The 22,042-nt window shown below is 45.3% G+C and overlaps 3 protein-coding genes across 3 annotated transcripts; 1 reads left to right on the top strand and 2 right to left on the bottom strand.

Moving 5' to 3' along the window:
* Nucleotides 1–253: 253 nt before the first annotated feature.
* Nucleotides 254–1,558, bottom strand: LOC133925781 (uncharacterized). The gene has a single exon (XM_062371534.1). It carries the CDS (start codon nt 1,199–1,201, stop codon nt 467–469), a length of 735 nt encoding a protein of 244 aa, XP_062227518.1. The 5' UTR covers nt 1,202–1,558; the 3' UTR covers nt 254–466.
* Nucleotides 1,559–6,566: 5,008 nt separating this feature from the next.
* On the bottom strand, nt 6,567–7,338 carry LOC133925780 (uncharacterized). Its single transcript, XM_062371533.1, has 2 exons — nt 6,807–7,338; nt 6,567–6,711 (listed from the first exon to the last, which is right to left on the bottom strand). The coding sequence occupies exons 1-2, from the start codon at nt 7,336–7,338 to the stop codon at nt 6,695–6,697; spliced, it is 549 nt and encodes a 182-aa protein (XP_062227517.1). The 3' UTR covers nt 6,567–6,694.
* An 8,989-nt stretch (nt 7,339–16,327) lies between these two features.
* On the top strand, nt 16,328–17,484 carry LOC133927537 (cyclin-B1-2-like; the record flags this gene model as incomplete). The annotated part of the gene is made up of 4 exons (XM_062374007.1): nt 16,328–16,453; nt 16,591–16,691; nt 17,071–17,168; nt 17,471–17,484. Coding segments are annotated over 4 exons (339 nt in total), but the record flags the coding sequence as incomplete, so codon positions are not given.
* Between the last annotated feature and the right edge of the window lie 4,558 nt (nt 17,485–22,042).

Below are 22,042 nucleotides of genomic sequence, written 5' to 3'. Positions count from 1 at the left end.
CTCCATACCGTTGGCAAGACTCGAGATTAATTGAAACGGGCTCTGCCTTCACGTGAAATTAGTAAACTAGTACTGCTTTTAAGGTACTTATGAGTTTAAGTATACGTGACATTAATACATTATAGCGATGTGTACGCGTAATGAAAAAAAACATGGAGCAGTTCCATGCGTGGTTCCATGTGGCGCTGCATGCACCTGCTCAACGATGGGGAGATACCATCTCATACTCCAAGGGACAGTGGAAAAACTAAATCTCTTGCTCTTTGACACTTACAGTTTTTTTTTTTTTTTTTGCAAAGAAAAAAGATACTTCACAGTTCACACATTTACACATTTGCAAACGTAGCAGCAGCTAGGTACCGAGCAGCAAGTCAGCAACCACCGGCCACCGTGGACGTACGACGGTACCTCGCCGGCCGTCTTCTCTCGCTGGCACGTACACGGTAGGTACACACAGATCGACATGTCACAGGTGCAGCACAACGCGCGCGGGAATCGTCGAAGTGGGCTTCAGATCCTGGAACATGGACTCCCACCTCATCTCCTCGCCGCCGTCCAACTCCTCCTCGTCGTCTTCTTGTTCTTCTTCGTCGCAGCTGCAGACCTCCGTGCTCACGAGGCAGCCCGCTATGGTTGCGGTGGGCCCGGTCTTGCGACTCCTGTCTGTCGTCGTCGTGCTGCTTCTCCACTTCCCGCCGCTGTTCGTGAGCATGGGCTTGCTAGCGTGCGTCAGCAGTGGCACCGGCAGCTTCGCGCCCCGCCAGGCAACCGGCGACGAGATCTTGTTCCAGTGCGCCAGTCTGCCGCCGCGGTGGCGTAGCGGCAGGCTCGGCGCTGCGAGGACGGCCGCTGCCGCCCTGTCCCGGCCCCGGCCGCGCGCTACGGAGGCGCGGAGGCGCCCGAGCACTGACCGCGCAGACCGGTGCACGGCCGCGGCGAGCAGCCTGGTGGCGCGCCACGGCAGGACGGTGATGGCGGCGGCCACGGCCTTGCCGGGGTAAGCGGAGGAGGACTCCCTCCTGGCGAGCTTGAGGATCTCGATGCGGTGCTTGGCGACGGCGACTCCCATGCTAGCGAGGAACTCGTGATCGAGGTGCCGGACGTCAGCGGCGCCCAGCTCGTTGCGAGCGAAGAGGAGCGCGTACTCGAACGCCACGTCCGGGTGCAGCCCCGCCTTGCACAGCCACGCGTACCAGTCCATTGCTTGCCTAGCGGTGACGGTGTGGTGAGGACCGGAGTGTGCACGGCAACGGCGGCAGGACGCGAAGCTCTCGTAGTGGTGTGCGCGACGGCTGACGTGCTGCTGTGACTGCGTGCCTGCAGCCCTGCACGACTTGGTGCGTATGTAGCGAGGCGAGGGGCGGCGTCACGTGAGCGTGATTAAACGGGGGAGGTTGTGGGGGAGTTGGAGGGCAGCGAGTGGTGGATGGTGGTGCACGGAAGAGGCTGCGCATGGCGCGGGGAAATGCCCCGATCAGACGGGAGATCCGTGCGCAACGCAGACGAGCCGAGCTGAGGCCCTCGGCGTGAGGGCCCCGGCCAGACGTCGCTGGTGCGCGCCGCGACACCCTCGCACCGGCCGGCTCGCCGCGGCACCCTCGCACTGGGCTGCCGGTCCGTGGGAAACCGAAAGCGAGACGCCCTTCGACCGCGCCGTTTTGGGCCTTCCCGGCTCGCGCCGCTCGCTTGCGACGCCCACGCGGCGCTGAATCGAGGCATTGGGCTGGACAGCCGGGACCACACGCGACGCATCTATTACATGTCCTAATGGGCCAAAAATCGGCCGCCTCTCAGAGGTCCTTCCTCACTGTAGCTACTGTGTTGCTATGTGAGCCTGTCATTCCATACGCCGGTAAGTGGTTCTGCTGTGCTTTGCCCTTCCAACCTCTTCTGTGATGACGTCCACCTGATCTCCTGTTGGTGGCCGCACGTGCTAGGAAGAGCACCTCCTCCGCCCCTAGCTCCGATGCACCCATTTTCCTTCACACCGGCTGAGTGCTGCCTTCACCTCGTTGATGAACTCTAGGTTAGGAGCTATCTGTAACCCCGGCTGAGCCACAGGGAGTTTCGCCGCTCTCCCCACATTGTCGCATGCCCCTTCCCTCCCTCCTTCCCTCACCCCAGTACCTTGCCACCGCCTACTTGAACGCCACCACACGTCATGGCCGCCATCAAGCTAGGCGCCGCCTGTTTATGTCGCTACCGGTGGCTCAAATAGAATCCCCTGAAGGGTTGCGGGTAGGCTACGCTAGCACAAAATAAATTTTCTCTACCGCATTCAACCAGGAAGCCATGCGAGTAGGGGATCATGAATCGTTACCACTTGACGAGCAGTGCAGCGGAAGAAGAGTTGGAGCAGACCAATCCAACGTCGTGCGCGTCAAGTAGTCGATCGTCAACCTCGTCCCGAGCACGTCCCGAGCACCTTCCGAGTACTCGCGGGTACGTCCCGAGTACTCCCGAGCAGATCAGCACCGCAATAGTAGCAGCGCCTCCACGGTATCCACACGTACAAGGATGGAATCGCCGTGCGCCGGTGTGCTAACACCGCGCGCCCGGCTAGGGTTTCGAAGGGAGTTCGGGAATAGGAGGCGGCTAGGGTTTCTAAAGAACACCTTGCGCCTTGGCCCCTGCCTATTCTTATATAGAGCACGCTAATGGGCTTTTAATCAACATTAAAGCCCATTATGACTCTAAACCCTAATGGTCCTTTAATCAATATTAAAGCCCATTAGCAGACCCAATCCGCAAAATCAATCGCCTCTAGGGCATATCACCAACAATCTCCCACTTGCACTAGAGTCAGTACAAGTTTTATATTCCATCCCCTTAAGTGTGTGACCCGTTAGGTTCATGTGTAAACGGCCGCTATCCGGAAACCCTTTTCCGAATTGCAAGTCAATAGCGGTACCTAGCAGGACATATTGACTCCCGAATGCACACAAAGATCATATCGGCTGAACCTTGATATACTCATGCACCAATCCCTTTACCACACGATACCAGTCAAGCTCAAGGCGAGATTCGTGCCACCCTTGTGATAGCTCGACCATTCACTCGATCAAGTAGTGGATTCACCATGATTAACTCTTTAATCACATTGGCATGGCCATGCACTTTCCAATCCAACTACCTCGAGGGGCCCAGAGATATCTCTCCCGTTATTTAGGAGGGGTAAATTCCATCTTGATCACTCACATCCCACGACATGTTTCATAACATACCCGAAAGCAACCTTTATAACTACCCAGTTACGGAATAGCGTTTGGAAGCCCCTAAGTGTGTTACTACACATTCTGGAATCAATGATGATCTCAGGTCAAAGGATTCTGTAGGTACACCATTTGAGATAACAACTGATGGCACATTAAAAATAACAATCCCAGCAGTATCTCAGGGTGGGTCTATCCAACATCATGTTCTCTAACATGTGTCCACATTACTGATTTGATATCTCCATATCTATGATCCGTGAAACATGATCATCATTCAGTCAAATGTGCTAATCTATAAATCATTATTGTCCCACACAATGATATGAGATTAGGGACTATTTAGAATAACATCATAAAAACAAAGAGTTTCACAAACAAGTCACATACTTGCTGATCAATGTAAATGATAATTATTCATGGAACCAGATAACAATTATCCAAAAGTACATTAGCATAGACAGAACACATTCTCTCACATGCACTAGAGTCTATCCCGCAAGTATCTAATACCCATAGAGCTCAAGTGTGCCTCATGCTTGGGCTGTGGGAGAGGCTTCGTCAACGGATCAGCAATATTCGAATCCGTGTGCACCTTGCATATCTTTACATCACCTCTATCAATAATCTCTCGAATGAGGTGATAGCGCCGAAGTATGTGCTTGGACTTCTGGTGCGACCTAGGCTCCTTGGCTTGTGCAATGGCACCACTATTGTCACAATAGAGGTCCATTGGACTGGACGCACTAGGGACCACACCCAACTCAGAAACAAATTTTCTGATCCAAACAGCCTCTTTTGCAGCTTCTGAAGCTGCGATATACTCGGCCTCCGTCGTGGAATCAGCAACCGTTTCTTGCTTGGAACTCTTCCAACTCACCGCACCTCCATTAAGGCAAAACACAAAACCAGACTGCGATCTCGAGTCGTCCTTGTCGGTTTGGAAGCTAGCATCGGTGTAACCATTTACAACGAGCTCCTCCTCACCTCCATAGACTAGGAACATATCCTTAGTTCTTCTCATGTACTTGAGGATACTCTTTACTATAGCCCAGTGACATTCACCTGGGTTCGATTGATATCTGCTCGTAACACTTAGAGCATAGGAGACATCTGGGCGTGTACAAAACATAGCATACATGATGGACCCAATAGCAGAAGCATACGGGATCGCACTCATCCTCTCGAGCTCATCAGATGTCTTAGGACATTGATTCTTGCTGAGAGTGATGCCATGTGACATTGGCAAGAAACCTTTCTTGGAATCCTGCATATTGAACCGATTCAATACCTTGTCAATGTACGTGCTCTGGCTTAATCCGATTAGTCTTTTCGACCTATCTCTATAGATCTTTATGCCCAATATGTATGCTGCCTCTCCTAAATCTTTCATTGAAAAACTCTTTTGCAATGAAGATTTGACAGCATCGAGCATTGGAATATTATTTCCGATCAATAATATGTCATCCACATATAAGACCAGAAACACAAGTGCGCTCCCACTAGTCCTTTTGTAAACACAAGGCTCTTCTTCATTCTTGATGAAACCAAACCCTTTGATCACTTCATCAAAACGAAGATTCCAACTCCGAGAAGCTTGCTTTAGTCCATAGATGGACTTTTGCAGCTTGCAAATCTTCCCAGCATTTTTCGGATTGACAAAACCTTCAGGCTGTGTCATGTACACATCCTCACTTAGGTTTCCATTAAGGAAAGCCGTTTTGACATCCATTTGCCATATCTCATAGTCGAAATATGCAGCAATTGCTAGGAGAATCTGAATAGACTTTAGCATTGCGACGGGCGAAAACGTTTCATCATAATCAACACCTTGAATTTGCCTGAAACCTTTCGCCACCAATCGTGCCTTATAGATGTGAACATTTCCATCAACGTCTATCTTTTTCTTAAAAACCCATTTACACTCGATAGTTTTCACACCATCAGGTGGATCGACCAAGTTCCAAACTTGGTTTTCTCGCATGGATTCTAACTCGGATCTCATGGCTCCAAGCCATTTTTCGGAGTCTGGTCCCACCATTGCTTCCGAGTAAGTCTTAGGTTCATCATTGTCCAACAATAATATGTCGCGCTGCCCCGTGGTTAGGAACATAAACCGCTCGGGTGCACGACTGAACCTTTCCGACCGACGTGGGGCTGGTGTCTCGACAACAGGTTCTGCAACATCTTGCATACCGAGTTGTGGTTCAATAGGAGTTGAAACACTTTCAAGTGGTTCCCGAATTTCTTCGAGTTGCACCGTACTCCCACTAACTCTCTTCGCGAGAAACTCTTTCTCAAGAAAGACACCATTCCGGGCGATAAACACTTTGCCTTCTTCCCGGTTATAGAAATAATATCCTTTGGTTTCCCTAGGATACCCCACAAAGAAGCATTTATCAGATTTGGGAGTGAGCTTATCAGACGACAAACGTTTTACATAAGCCTCACAACCCCATATCTTAAGGAAAGACAATCCGGGACGCTTCCCGGTCCATATCTCATATGGTGTCCTCTCTACAGCCTTAGATGGAACCCTGTTTAACGTGAAAGCAGCAGTTTCTAGAGCGTATCCCCAGAAGGACAATGGAAGATCAGATTGGCTCATCATCGACCGGACCATGTCTAACAAGGTTCGGTTCCTCCGCTCGGACACCCCGTTCCATTGTGGCGTACCCGGTGGAGTCAATTGTGGAACGATTCCACATTGCCTTAGATGATCACCAAATTCATGGCTCAAATATTCACCTCCACGATCTGATCGCAGAAATTTAATTGTCTTGCCTATATGATTTTGTACTTCATTCTGGAACTCCTTGAACTTTTCAAAGGATTCAGACTTGTGCCTCATTAGGTAGATGTAACCATATCTACTAAAGTCATCGGTGAAAGTAATGAAATACTGAAAACCACCTCTAGCTGTAGAACTCATCGGTCCACATACATCTGTATGTACTAGGGCCAATAATTCATTTGTCCTCTCACTTCGACCAGTGAAAGGCGTCTTAGTCATCTTGCCAAGTAAACAAGACTCGCATGTATCAAATGATTCGAAATCAAATGAATGTAGAAGACCATCTTTATGGAGCTTCTGCATACGCTTCTCATTTATATGACCTAATCGACAATGCCAAACAAAAGTGGGATTCAAATCATTAAGCCGAGGCTTCTTTGTATCAATGTTATAGATAGTTATATCCTCAAGATCCAATATATATAATCCATTTACTAATGGACAATTACCATAGAGCATACCATTCAAAAATATCGAACAACACTTGTTCTTTATTATGAATTCATAACCGTCTTCTTCCAAACATGAAGAAGAGATAATGTTTTTGCCCAAGGCAGGAATATAATAACAATTATTTAATTCCAAAACTAATCCTGAGGGTAGCGATAAGGAGTAAACGCCAACGGCCAACGCAGCAACTTTTGCACCATTGCCGACGCGAGCATCCAGTTCGCCTCTTGCACACTTCCTAGTCCTTTTCAGTCCCTGCAACGATTTGCAAGTATGAATCATTGATCCGGTATCAAATACCCATGAATCATCAGGATGAGTAGCAAGATTAATTTCAATAACATTTATACCTGAAGATGAAGTCTTACTTCCCTTCTTCTTTTTGAGTTCTTCCAAGTACAATTTGCAGTTCCTCCGCCAATGACCAGTCTTATGGCAGTGGTGGCAAGAGTCAGAAGCGGCAGGGCCAGCCTTGGGCTTTCCAACAGGTTTAGGCTTAGAACTCGAGATCTCATCCGAAGTTTTAGCCTTGTCCTTGCGCTTTCTCTTCTTGCTATCCTTTTGAACCATCATCACATGACTAGAGCTCTTCTTAATGCTTTCCTCAGCAGTTTTTAGCATCCCATGCAATTCAGCCATGCTTTTCTCCATGCTGTTCATATGAAAGTTCAAAATGAACGGCTCGAAGCTCGCAGGGAGCGACTGGAGAATTACATCCGTAGCCAACTCAGGGCTAAGGGGAAAACCAAGTTTTTCCAGGCTTTCAATGTAACCAATCATTTTGATCACATGAGGACTGACTGGACTGCCTTCTGTTAACCTGCACGCAAACAAGGACTTTGAGGTGTTGTACCTCTCGGCCCGAGCTTGGTTCTCAAACATGCCTCGGAGTCCCACAATCATATCATGGGCATCCCTGTTCTCATATTGCTTCTGAAGCTCAGAGGACATACAGGCAAGCATGAGGCAGCTAACATCCAGTGAATCGTTGGTGTGCTTCTCATAAGCCCTCCGATCCGCGGCAGGAGCATTATCAGCTGGTTCATCAGGATAGGGGACCTCTAGAACATATTCCTTTTTCTCTTGTTTGAGAACAATTCTCAGATTTCTATACCAATCAATAAAGTTTGTTCCAGAAAGCTTCTCTTTTTCAAGAATCGATCGCAAATTAAAACTGGAAGTGTTACTAGCGGCCGGTGCCATGATCTACAACAGAAAATGCAAGTTCAGCACTATGCCTATGTGAATCTTCTATTAAACAATTTAACAAAAGATACTCCACTATATGTGTTTTCCCTCTAACAACATATAGAGGATCAAGATCCATATTCAACTAAGTTCTAGTGAGCTTTGGCATCACTGCTAGAAACTTAGTGACATAGGTAAGCAACGCCTTGCTAATCACATCCCTATGTGACTCTTGTTTGCTGGGTGGCATCGAATGCCCCGGCGCCCAACATCATGCCCCAAAGCCCAAAACCGTTTTGATAGCTTTATCAAGTAAACCAATACTATGCGTGTGGATGTCCGACATCCACTCTAACTGGTTAAGATAAATGATGGCACCCTGCTTTGGCAGACCTACCACACAATGATCAAAACCTTTGTAGGTGCAGCTATTGGAAGGGCATCAATTACTCTTGATTTTTCTGAGGGAAACTACTCTATCATGAAAATCATATCCACCACATATAAAACATGAAAGAATAGTATGACAGGAACATAAAAACATCACAGGCAATCATATTAACTGTGACATACTATGGCCCCTTCACATGGTGATCTCCATCGCCACGGTTCCTGTCCTCCGGGTCATCATGCTTCAAATCTCCATGATCTTGTACTAGTCTATTACACCTAATAGCACTAGATAAATTACATGAGAAGAAGCATCACAAGTCGACACGCAGGCCGTTATACAATAACATGACAGCCTTGGGCTGCAATTAGCCATGACTCGCAGGCCATGAAAAATTACACACATGCATCACATATCACAAGGCCATACCAGTCACAACATTCTCTGCAAAAACGAGTTAAGCGTAGAATCGAATTCTAATGTCGTGATGGGATCATGTTATTACAACAATCTATGCGTGTACGCAACGGCGGTCCTCTCGGAAATACATAGATCGCATCTATGAAATCGCTATGAAAATCTCATCGGATCGATCGTATCGAGCCAATTCCGAGTCATTCATAATGCCTCAATTTCCATTAGATCAATCCCATTGATCATCGCGTGAGGTTTTTCCAGAAACGATGACAGCACACACAACCTCGATCTGCTGTTCTCCCGACCATGTCGCGATGCACGCAGTTAGCCCCGATGGTGATTCCAGCCGGTAGGGGCAAGTCGCACGCAAAAACAGGTGGGAGATCGAGCTAATCTTTTTGGCTATGTGGTTTCATCGACTGGCATCTCATCCGATCTCTAATTCACCTAACCAACCGTGCATTGATCAAACCATCATATGAACTGATCAAAAACAATAGATCTAATCTATTTCTATCACATATCTTCTATATGTGACTGATCCAGATCGAAAACTACGCAGGATGGCTCTGATACCACTGAAGGGTTGCGGGTAGGCTACGCTAGCACAAAATAAATTTTCTCTACCGCATTCAACCAGGAAGCCATGCGAGTAGGGGATCATGAATCGTTACCACTTGACGAGCAGTGCAGCGGAAGAAGAGTTGGAGCAGACCAATCCAACGTCGTGCGCGTCAAGTAGTCGATCGTCAACCTCGTCCCGAGCACGTCCCGAGCACCTTCCGAGTACTCGCGGGTACGTCCCGAGTACTCCCGAGCAGATCAGCACCGCAATAGTAGCAGCGCCTCCACGGTATCCACACGTACAAGGATGGAATCGCCGTGCGCCGGTGTGCTAGCACCGCGCGCCCGGCTAGGGTTTCGAAGGGAGTTCGGGAATAGGAGGCGGCTAGGGTTTCTAAAGAACACCTTGCGCCTTGGCCCCTGCCTATTTTTATATAGAGCACGCTAATGGGCTTTTAATCAACATTAAAGCCCATTATGACTCTAAACCCTAATGGTCCTTTAATCAATATTAAAGCCCATTAGCAGATCCAATCCGCAAAATCAATCGCCTCTAGGGCATATCACCAACATCCCCATGCCATTCCGAAGCTATATCGAAAGCAATATTAATTGTATTGATAAATTGGCTGAAATAATCTAAATGTATGAAAACATATCTAGAGCTAAAAAAATGAAACTAATTTTGTTAGTTTTGTATTATTATCATCTATATGTTAAAACTATATGCATACATAAAAGGGCTACTGTTTTCATGTAATTAACTGAATATGTTAAATATTGAAAAATTCATAAGTAATACTCAGATGTCCATAATTAACTAACCTAATTTTGTTAGCTTTCTTTTAACATGCTCTGTTAAAAAAATGCACAACGGGCGTGGCCTAGAGTGCCTTTCCGTCCTTTGAATGGAGGAAACATAACTTCTGTTCCTTTTTCCATTCTAGGTTTTGCCTGAGCAAGTTATATACAGCTATTAGTATGAAGCTGCACAACTGTAACGAAATCGACTTACGGATATATATGCTGGAAACATTAGTCGATTGATTAGCTACAGCTTATATATGAAAGCTCTGCTTAGTCTAAGTATGTATTGGAAGACAGCCAGCAGGAATTGAACAATCACATCTGCGGGACAATTTATGAACTGCCGTCCTTCCCACGGGCGTGCGTAGACGCGCCGATCAGCTGAAAAGGCCAGCCCAACCAACCCTTTTCTTTGATTTTTTTATATTTTTTAAATCAAAAATTATAAATATATTCGTTTTGAAAAATTACAGATCTAGACTTCTATCGTCCGTTAGAAGAGCAACAAACTATATGCAGATGATTAAATAGCATCATGTACATCACAATTTTTTTTTAAAATTTTTTATGACTATTTCAACAGTGTTTTGAATTTCGAAAGCATTGAAACGCAATATTTTTTATTTTTAACCTTATCGTATGTTGAAAGGGAAACATAAGTCTCTGTATTCTTTCAAACAAACAATACATTTGCAAATTTTTAATAAAACTAGTTACATATCTGTGCGTTGCAACGGGAGCCGAATATTTTCAGCTGTAATATGTGTTGCCATCGTTTTAATAGTAAAGATAGTTAGAATTTTAAACGTAAAACTTCCATAAACAATTATGAATCAATTTAAGAGCATTAATTAATAAATATGGGCAATGAACAAAATATTCTGAAAACAATCGATCATGCCTATATTATAATAGCAATATTCAAAGGCCAACAAAATAGTGTTTGTGTGTTTTCTCCAAAGCTCTAGCTCCGAATAAATTTGCAAAAGCTGGTGCCAAATTAGAGGCTTGCGATTGTGGTGCATTTTATCGAAGAAAAGTACTGGATTATAGAATCATGGATATACTCACCGTATTGTTGAAAAATAGCTGAGCACAATATAATTCAGGACAAGTGCACAAGTGGAGAATTAATTTAAGTGAGAAATGCACATCTTTCTATCATTTGTATTAAATCTATTTCAGATTAAATTCAACTTCTGATTAGCTATGTTGACCTCTGAATATTTTTATCTCTCCTAACAGATTGTCTTTTTAGAAGTAGTCGAGCAAACATATCTTACTTTTGCACCATATTGCCTTTTCCTTCCTGGGAAATGCTATAGATCCACAAAGGAAACATTGCACTGATATTGCAAGAAATATTCTACCAAAAAATATTGCAAGTGTTGCAACATATTCTTTGCGATCGAGAATACCTCAATCATAAAACAAAGAGTTATATGCATCAATACATGACTTCAGGAGGCAAAGTTTAGGGGCAGTTTGTTTCACGTCCTTTCACTATAGTCCTGCCAGATTGTTCCTCGCTTCTTCATGCAGACTATTTGGTTGCAAGACTGGAGCCCCCATGTCCTCCCTCACAATCCCTTGCTCAAAGTATTCTCAAATTGAATGCCTCGCAGCAGTAAATCATGATTAAGGAAATTAAACCGCGATTAGTGACCCTGAGATCCAGTTTCTAACCTCGACAATCATCGCTGACGCAACCGGGTCGAGAGCGTCCAGGCAGCTTCTCCGAGTCCTCGAGCGGGACGTAGTACTTGGCAACCGCGTCTTCCCCTGCCGGCTCTGCAGCAGTATGAACCGGATCTGCACCGGCGAAGCAGATCGTGGCGCCCGTTCTTCGTGCCGCTCCTCTCTTGCCCACTTGGCCGAAATCGTCGCCACGATCTCCTCTTGACTCCACAACCGCTCGCACACTGTGGTGCAACGCCCGTCCGAAACCACTGGCACATGTCCGCGGCCCCGTGCCCCAAGACCTCGCGACTGTCTACGGCTATAAAACCTGAATCAAACTCTCGGCTAAGCTTCCTCTCGCTCCACCACGTCTAAGCTCCTAAATTCTGTTGGTTTTTTCCATCCGAGAGCTCTCGTGATGCCGTTGTAATTCCGTTGCACTCCGTCACCATTGACGTGCCGTTCTACGCCTCCCCGATGTTGTTCGAGCTCACGACACCGTTCGCTGACCGCAGCTAGACGTCCACAACCTCTCGCCGTCGAGTTTCGCCATCGGAGTCGAGCTCTAGCCGCCACCGAGCCTTCGCCGCCACCCTTCACCGTCGTCGAGCCACTCTGCCACACGCCGACGCCGACACGTGCCTCAAACGGAATCCCCGACGCTCGGTGAAGCTTTTCCTCCGCTCGCCGGAGACCCTTGACGCCGGTGGCAAACTTCCGGCACCACCCGCACCAGCGCCACCACACCGGAGCCCCGTGCCGCCATTCTCATCGCTCGAAGGAAGAAGGAAGTTGATAAGCTGCTCAATTCTTGATCAACAGCCAAGATTAGAACGTTAGCGTACCTCTTCGCGAGCCAGTAGGATTTTTACACGTGGTGCATAAGCTCGGTCAGATTATGTGATCCACATCAACGCCACGCGTCGCTCACGTGTCGGTCACGTCACCCACCCGAACCCAGTCAGCCTGCTGATGCATTAATTAGGTTTTTTATTTAAAATTAAATCCTTTAATCTCTGAAATTAGATAATCTTGTATTTAGGCCCTTAGACTTTACTATTTTCACAATTATGCCCATGTTAGTACTATTATTTTACTTTTAGCCCTATAAACTTTTACTTATTTACAAATAGATCCTTAAATTTTACAAATAAGTCTAGAACTTTTTGTTTTTACATATTAGCCTTTATTCTTTTTCAGAAAATCTCCTATAGCTTAAAACCCTCGTAACTTTTTCATACGAGCTCCGTTTTAGACAATTCTTATGCTCACACGATCGTAGCAGTGAGTTTTATCCATTAGTAGGCTTTTCATAGCGCTTTGTTTCTGTTTAGTATACTGTTCTTATATATTTTTACTTGTTTATTTTCGGTATGCGTGATTGCAATAGGAGATGAGCAGTTCATGAATCTGCAGGACTGGACTTTTAAAGAGTTTGAGCAGTCCGCTGCTGAAGGCAAGTATCCTTGATCACATTGATCCTATTGTAGGAAAGTGTAGCTTTTACTTTTTAATTACATTCTTTGTCAATATGAATCTCATATTTAGGGTTTATTAGTACTTTCTATGATTATCCTTGTCGTCTGTGTCGTAGTTGGGTGTCAAGAGTAGAAATGCTTAGTTGTGTTGTTAAGTCGGGTGGGATAAATGTTAATTTGATTAATGGTCTATGAAATATGAACCGATTTGTGTAATCTTTTGTAGCAACATGGAACATAGGGATCTAAGTAGGTTAGTTTGGTTGGTATGACTATTGTATGCGCATTGGGTGACGTGCGAGTACCTGCTTGAGATCCTATGGACCAGTTTATGGACATATAACCCGGTATAACAGCGCAACCACGAGACCTATATGGGTACAGCCTGGCCAATTAATTAGCCACCCCTCCGGTGTTGTGAGCACTATTGGATGGTTGAGTTGCACAAGAGGGTTTATGCATTGGTGGAATCGCTGTTAGCGGTGAAATCTCAGTGGGTGCTTGTAGTTCGACAGGAGCTTTGTAACGGCATTGTAGTGATCTCTCGGCGCATACCTTGTAAGTGTGTAAGGTACCGACGGGTACCCGCAAAAGAGTTGTTCATGACTCGTGGGTAAAGTGTGCAGACTCTGCAGAGTTTAAAATTGATTGATCAGTCGTGCTCACGGTCAAGAACGGGTTTGGACTTCTTCATGATTAGCAAGGATCTTGGATAGTTGGTTTTGGGTAGTCGGGTGGTGGTGCCTCGATAAGTTGGTAGCGGGATATGAGATATTTGGTGAGTCTGATAGTCGGATGGAATGTGATAAGCTGTTCCTTTAATGTTAGAGTCGTCACATATAGTAAATAGAATTGCTAAGTCTTTTTTTAGTCCTAGATTAGGATGACATAGATGCAGTCAATCTGAGTTGTGCCTTTTTTTTGCCTTAAGCCTTTATGTCATATTTTTCCACATTTACTGAGTACTCTATATATTCACGCTTGCCTTCTCTCAACCTCTTGATGGTGCTAAGAAGGTGAAGATTTCGAGGACGTCCTAGATGATGAAAACTGAGTTCTAGGCGAAGGAAGTTTTCGACCTGAAGACCATGTTTTAGGCTGGCACTCCCCCGGATAACACATGTGGATGGATGGAAGACCCACCACTACTGGAAGTTACCGTAGTGTTTTCTTTAAAACCTATAGATCCTTTGTAATGAATCTTATCATTATGTTATGATACTGTTATATTATCACTTCTGAAATCACCATATGTATAAAACTTAATCCTAACATACATGTGGAATACATCTAGTTTATTCTTTTGAAACCGAGTGTGACATAGATCGGGTGAAGGTGAGGAACAAGAACGAGCAACGGTGTAAAAACACAATCGCTGAGAGTCTGAGACTGATTAATGGAGGGCAATAGACTTGTTGATAGCAGGAGACGTGCTCATCCTTAGATGCGGTGATGACGTCAAAAATATCTCTAGCTTGCGGTGGAGGGGATGTCTAATGATGCGGTGCGGTCATGCGATTGCAGGCAACGCGAGTCGACGGTCGCGCCCAGCGCACCCTCCAAACGGGTCGCCCGGAGGAGGAAGTGGACGGAGAGTGCGATGACGCGAGAGAGGATGAGCAGGGGATGATCTTGGGATTTTATTGCCATGCGAATTTGGCGATCTAAGCAACAATCTCGTGTGGTGTTGGCAGGGCGGCAATAGGCGGAGATTGAACTCGAGGATGTGGATCCGGGAGGGAGCGATCGACCGGAGAGGGGGTGGCGTGGATTGAGGAGGGAGCGAGCGGGCATGCGGTGGCATGGCTTGGGGGAGGGGATGTGGAGGGGAGACGTGGACCAGGAGGGAGGACGGGTGAAAGCAGAGGCGTAGGGCTAGAGATTAGATGGAGCGAAGTGGGAGCGAGTTTTGTCTTTACCTGCCTCACGGTATGTCCTTTGCCTTGTCTCTATTTGAGATTGGATGATTTTGTTTGCCTCGCTCCACCTGATGGATTTTCGATTTTGACCCGACTCATTTTTTCTCGTCCAGATTAAAATTATTAAAAGCTTTAAATCAAATTTAATTATGAGATAATAGTTACCATAACATATAAATCAATAAAAAATCATATCTAAAGTTCACATGACCTAATATAACATGAAAATAGTTACATATATGTATTAGTTTACTAATAATTTTCTTATAAAAAGATAATAAAATTCTTAATAAACTCACTAAGCGTGCACATAACATATACTCTGGAGTAGATTGATGCATAGTGGATCTTGACCTACCTCCGTCCCGCCCCGTCTTACCTTAACCAGAGCGGGGCGGATGGAGATCCGATAAGTCAGATAGGAACTTAGACCTCTACATGGGGCATGAGCGAGAATAGAAGGTGGAAAAAACATGATAGGGAGACATGATACAGAAAGGTAGGGGATTATTATGTATTATTTAAACAGTAGAGAAAATAAAAAATCTCTTTTCTTCACCCTAAGAATGAAGCGAGCGAGATCAAATCGCATTGAACTGAACTCGGGTTATTTAAATTTTTTTTACTCTATCAAATAGCAACTTCTCAAATGCCATCCTATTGCTCCAATGTCACATGACAGGGAATAAAACTTGTTCATTTGCTATTCTCATGCGTCAAAAGGCACGTATGCCCCTCCCCTTCTCCTATCTTCTTTTCTACCTTTCTTCTTCCCCGTGTTGGCCCGCTCCAAGCGAGGTCGACCCGGTTGGTGTCGACAAGTGCGACGTCATGGAGCTCATCGATGGCGACTTGTCTTCCACCACTAGAGTGCAAGCAGCGTGGCCTGGAGCGCGCGCCATCGTGAGTGGAGTGCTTTGTTTGCGATAGCGGTAGGGAGGGTGACGGCATCATGGCCAGGGTTGACGATAGGAGGTGGGCCAGTGAGGCGTCTGAAGCTCCTTGAGGCGGGCCGGTGTGGCGTCTGGAGCTCCCTAAGGCTTGGACGGTGCCGAAGCGGGTGTTGATGAAGAGGCGCCAGAGAGGGGCGTCGAAGAGCGTGTTGATGGGGAGGTTGAGGGAGGCTGGATGGCCCTAGAGCAAGTGTTGATGGAGAGGCGGCCGAGCGGTGGTTTCACGATGAGATCTGGCTCTTCGCCGGTGGTGGCGGGATGACTTTCGGGATGGGCGGACGATGGCGCGGATGCACGACCATAGCAGCGTCCAAGAAGGGAGACAGAAGAAGAAACCATATCAAATAACCAATTTACCCCCAGGCTGTAGCCCCAAAGTGGCAAAAAATTGAAGCACCCGATAGACTGACATTTGAGAAGTTGGGTGGCAAAAAATTAAATACGCCGAACTCGAGAGTGCAAATCGAGTGACCGGTTGCGAGCGGCGGCAGCGTGAGGAGGGCGGTCAGCGAGAGCCACGACTCGCTCCGTTTTGGCCTCGACGGCAGCGTCAAGGCCGGCCTCGCGCCCGCGCACCAGCTCCAGGCCACCCTCCTCTCGGTACGGTACTTGAAACCCTCACTTTCGAGGGCTTCTGGAGATTCGATTCGTCCCTCCCCGTGTCCGGAATCCTACCTAATCACCGAAATGGATAAGCGGCACAAGCTAGACGCCTGAACTAAGTCGCTTGCGTGCAGGAGGCCAGGTTCTGGAAGGAGAGGAAGAAGTTGGGCGCGGACGCCGTTTACGGCTCCGCGTTCAACATCAGGAAGGACCTCGATGCGCAGATCATCTCCAGGTGATCGCTGATTCCTCCAGAGTCTAATGTTTCTGAATATTTTTTAGTTCAGGGGACTAGGGCACTGTGTAACTGTTAACAACCGGCATTGTCCAAATCAATGAATCGAACACGTGAAATCTGGGATTTTTTTATACCGGGGTGGTTGAAAATCTCAATTTGAGATGAGTTAGGGATCCCATTGTGAACAATCCGCGTCAGCTTTATACTGATATTTTCAACCTTTCTCTCGGCCTTCAAATGATGATAAACACTGTATGTTAGTCTTCAAGATTACCAGGCATTGCCCGGGTTCTTAATGTGTTTTTAGGTGGTTAGCGTGTGCTGACTGTGTAGGCTACAGCTCAGCATATACTAATGATCGAATTCGTTTTATTAGGTTCCAAAGGCCCCATGGCGCATGGCCATCATCCGTGCTAGGGTATGAGGCGTTGACAGGCTTCATGGATGATTTTAGATTTGAGGATTACTTGAATGGTAAATTTTTGCTGTCATTGCGATTCATCCTTACACTTGAATCAGTCCTCATATATCCTTACAGTCATTTGCATCAGTAGAAATTGTCTTTCTCTTGACTTCTACTAGCTACTGCACGCATGTGCTAACACGATTACTTGAACCAACTCATTATGTCTTGTCAAAGTAGCAATTACCATAATGTGCTAGTTTTCTTGAGCTCCAACAGAAATTGTTTTTTTTGCATTTAACGAGGTTCACTGGAGTGAATCTAGTGCATCTGTTTATGGCATTTAAAGATTGTATTTTCTGGAAAATCACAGGTACTGAATTATGAATATGTTTTTCCTGCATTTCATTATGAGATGTACTTGGGAAAATCAGTTCTATGAGTTGCAGGAGCTACATTTTCATGGTCATCCTATATATGCCATTCATAGACTAGTGTAGGGATCAATTTATGATCAATTAGTTATAGAATATCCTTTTTGGAAGAAAAAAATGAGCACTTGTCCAGTTTCCTGCTACATGTGAAAACAGGAACAAGAAAACCAGCCAAATAAAAGTCAAATTCATTTTTTTCCAAAATTTGTTTCTTTAGAAAGAAAAATGAAAAAATGTTAATATCCAATTGATTTTTAAATAGAGATGTAATAGAGGTCAGATAGAGATGAAAGTTTCAAAATCAATTTTGAACGTGGGCATACCGTTACCAACCAGTGGAAAGTTTTTATCCCTTGAACTGAACTAGTCTCAGCATCTTTTGTTGAGGGAGTATTTGTTCTTTGCAAGTTATCTTTCTGGGCTGCCCTCTTTATGCTCCTATACACATCATTTGGCCTTGCACGTAATATTTCTATCCTATTTGAAAATTGGAACTATGTCAAGTGATCTTTACAACAGTAATTGATGGATTCTTTTACTATTTTTTTGTACAGTGACTCAAGTTATGAGAATTCCCGTGCACCTGACATGCACCACGAAATAGAGGTTCGCCTTGGTCTGTCAAAGGGCCCTGCTTGCCCTAGTTTTATTGGAGTTCTCAGGATTTCGTAGGGTATGTTTTAATACCATATTGGAAGGTTGTATTTCTCTACCAATGTGCTTAAGTAAGTTGATATCAACTATTCAACTTCAATGTTGTCCTAATAATTGTGAGTATAGAACAGATATAAATTTGCCATGACCATATGCTAACCTTATTAGTAATACCTAGTAACAATTTTGAAATCTCACCATACAAAAATGTGCCCTACTGTATGTTTTGAGCCTTGGGCCATGTTTGGAACACAAGAACTTCATAGGAGACAGTATAATTCTTGCAGGAATCCAATGAAATTCCCGTGTTCTAAACGAGGACTTAAGGATAAGCAAAGAAGAACAAATAAATGGCATAGAACTAGACACAAGATGCCCTAGAGTTTCTTGGACCATGCAAGTATCAGATATTGACATCAAACGATTGGCTTGATCTTGAGACGATATTACATTTTTTGCATGACAATAATGCTACTTGTCAGAAACGGATATTACATTTGTTGTTGCAAATGCTCAAGGATGTTCTACTTGTTTACTCAGTCAAATGAATATGAGCTCATGGCATTGGAGAGCTACACACTAATGAAAAGAAATTTTCGATACATGTTTTATATGATGCATTTGGGAAAGGAACGATTTGGAAATGCATATTGTCTGTATCGACTATTTTGCTATGTTGTTTTATACTTTTAATAGAGTGCTCACCTAGTATATTTGCTCCTTTTTTGAGTTCAGGAGCCCCTAATATCTTTGCTGGGGAATAGTTTCCTACATTGAAAACCATAGTCAAACAAAAGAAAAAAGGAAAAGAAAAGGACAAAGATAAAAAATAAACATAGACATCTTTTACCCTTTTCAGGTAGGACTTTCTGAATTTGACCACAAGTAGAATACAACAAAGTCCCTGTCCAGTTCTAGCAACTTGCCAAGCTGAACTGAAACAAAGCTGTGGAGCCGATCAACTATTAAGTACAGGCAACTGGTAGTTTCCTGTTGGAAGCTACGTTCCACCAACACCAGATCACACCATCATAAGTACCACAGCTCGAAACAAATTAGGTCACCAATGAGAACAACGTACTGGCCTTACCTGCATTGCATTTAACCGATCCATGCTCATTGGCCTAAAAACTGCAAGTTTATTGGGGGATTACCGTTGCCTGGATCAACCTTAGCCAGAAAATCAAAGCCTCTTGTTATAAGATTTCAATGGTGAAGACAGAGTGATATGTTTTTCTGTGTATATCCACATTTCAAAAGTTAGAGAATTTAGCAGCAGCGAAGTAATTGTTTACTAGTAGAAGTTTCAATAACCCTGATAGGACACATTTATAAAATTGAAAATTTCTACTGGATATGAAATTAATGGGACACTTGAATTTTGAAGAAACCAATAGTTGAAATATCGGCGCCCCATCTTATCTAAATGTCCAATTTGTGATGTTCTATTAAGCACGTGACCCTTTCCCTTTTCAGGCCTTCCTTATCACTCACTCTATCATTTTCCCTAACGAAAGGCTCAAAACCCATTTGCACAAGGGAAACAACTGCAACAGAGTTTTGGAGTCTGAAAGGGCATGATAATTCTCCTTTCCAAGACACAAATGCAAACATTGGGAGTATCCAGGAAATCCAAAGGTGAGAAATTCAAATGATTTTCTCAAATTTTACTCTAGTGTATAACAAAAATTGTTAATTTATTTTCATTTGCAAATTGGCAATAATACTTGATCAATCTCATTGGACCTCGTCTGTCTTGTAGGTTATTCTAAATTTAAATTCGTTACTTTATCGGGTACGCAGATGAAAGACCGGTATAGCAGTTGCTCGACATTGTTGGCCTGTTCCCCCTGGTTTCACTTGCCTTCACCAACTAATTTGTTAAACAATTCTTGCATCACCCGGAATCTAAAGGGAACATTTGCAAACCCTAACTTTTCTTTTGACATTAGAAGTGGTCATACCAACCTGATTTGGTCTAACTTGGATTACAAGATATCTATATTTGTTTTTTTTTCAGTCGGACTGTGTATTGGGTTTTGGATCCTGCGTTTTGTGAAAATCAGTTTTCCCAAAGCTGGTTTAAGCCTAGCAACCAAGAAAACTATGTTTGAAAACACATGCTAACGGAATATAACCACCTAAAACTGGTTTTCCTAAAAATCCTCTCAAATCTCGTTTTAATAAAACTGGGTTATACTCTATGAGATCCGAACAACCACTAAGCTTGTTTAGTGAATGAAACGGGAAACCGTTCTTCCAAAAAGAAATCTACATTTGTTTTTGAAGCTTTGCATTGTATCTAATCTCACCAATTATTTGAACACAAGCATTGTTCTTCGGTGGAAACGGACAACCCCTCCTAGTACGGTATCAACCCCTTTGTCACGGCCTTGTGACAGGGATCGAATTGGATATGAATGAGAGGTGGCCAATTTGGTAAAATAGCAAGCACCATGCAGCTCATCCAATAGTTCTTCAACCACCGGAATTGAAAACTTGTCCTTGATTGTGATAGCATTGAGTGCCCGATAATCGACACAAAAACGTCACGAACCATCCCGTTTCTTAACCAACAGAACTAGCGACGAAAAAGCTGAAGTGCTGAGACGTATGAGGCCCTGAGTAAGCATGGTAGCACATTGTCTTTCCAACTCGTCCTTCTGAAGCTGAGGGTACCTGTAAGGCCGTACTGCTACCGGCATGGCTCTAGTATGTAGGTGAATACGATGATCATGTACACGAGGTGGAGGCAGCCCGGATGGTTCACCAAACAATGTGTCAAATTCAGCCAGGAGCTTGTCCAGTATGTTGTCGTCATGAGTTATGGTGAAGATTGTTGGTGTTGTGGATGGTACTCCGCGCCATGTGACACGCTTTCCGTGAAGAACAATGGATATGGTCAACTTGTTGAAACCCCATAACACCGGCCCGAGAGAGCGCAGCCATTGCGTGCCGAGGATCAAGTCATAACCTCCGAGTGGCACCGCAAAACAATCGAGCTCGAACATCTCTTGCCCAACTCCAATTGCTAAGGATCGGCATATGCCACTGGTACGTAGTTAGTCACTGTTAGCTACCGTAACGCACAGGCCCATGCGCACCGGCTGTAGATGCAAGCCGAGATTTATTGCCACCTCGTCGCGAATGAAGTTGTGAGACGATCCCGAGTCCACAAGTGCCACAAGCAAGTGGCCGCCCACAGAAACCCGCAGGCGCACCGTGCCCGCCGGTTGAACGCCTGCCACTGCATAGGGGGATATATGCGGATCATCCGGCGTCGTCTCGTGAGCCTCACCCTCGCCGTCGTCCACCGTTGTATCGTCAAGTTCCACATAGAATAGGTGAGCACACCGGTGGCCACGCGAGAACTTCTCATCACAGTTGAAACATAGCCCCAGACGGCGTCGGTCTGCCATCTCAGCTGGAGTAAGACGCTTAATCGGGCGCTGCAGCAGGGCGCCCTCGCCAGGGGCTAATACTGTCGACACGGCAGCTGATGTCGACGGGGGCCCCCCGCGAGCCGCCATGCATGCACTGGAGCCGTGGACATAGCGCATTGCCTTCTTCTCATACGCGTGTGCTAAGCTCATGGCATGCTCAAGATCCACGGGATCTTGCAGTTCGACATCGATGCAAATTTCGTCGTTGAGGCCCGATGTAAAAAGTTGCCTCTCTTGTTTTTCTGTCAATGGATCTGTTCGACTGAGTAAGGCGAGGAAACGGCATTGGTAGTCGTTTACCGATCCTGTCTGTCGAAGGAGACGGAGTTCGCCTAATGGATTGCTCCTGATTGGCGGCCCGAAACGTGTATTACAGAGTTCCCGAAATTCGGACCATGGAGGCTCACCGCGAGC

The sequence above is a fragment of the Phragmites australis genome, chromosome 8 (assembly GCF_958298935.1).
Source record: "Phragmites australis chromosome 8, lpPhrAust1.1, whole genome shotgun sequence".
Lineage (NCBI taxonomy): Eukaryota > Viridiplantae > Streptophyta > Magnoliopsida > Poales > Poaceae > Phragmites > Phragmites australis.
This window is presented reverse-complemented; position numbering and strand designations above follow the sequence as displayed.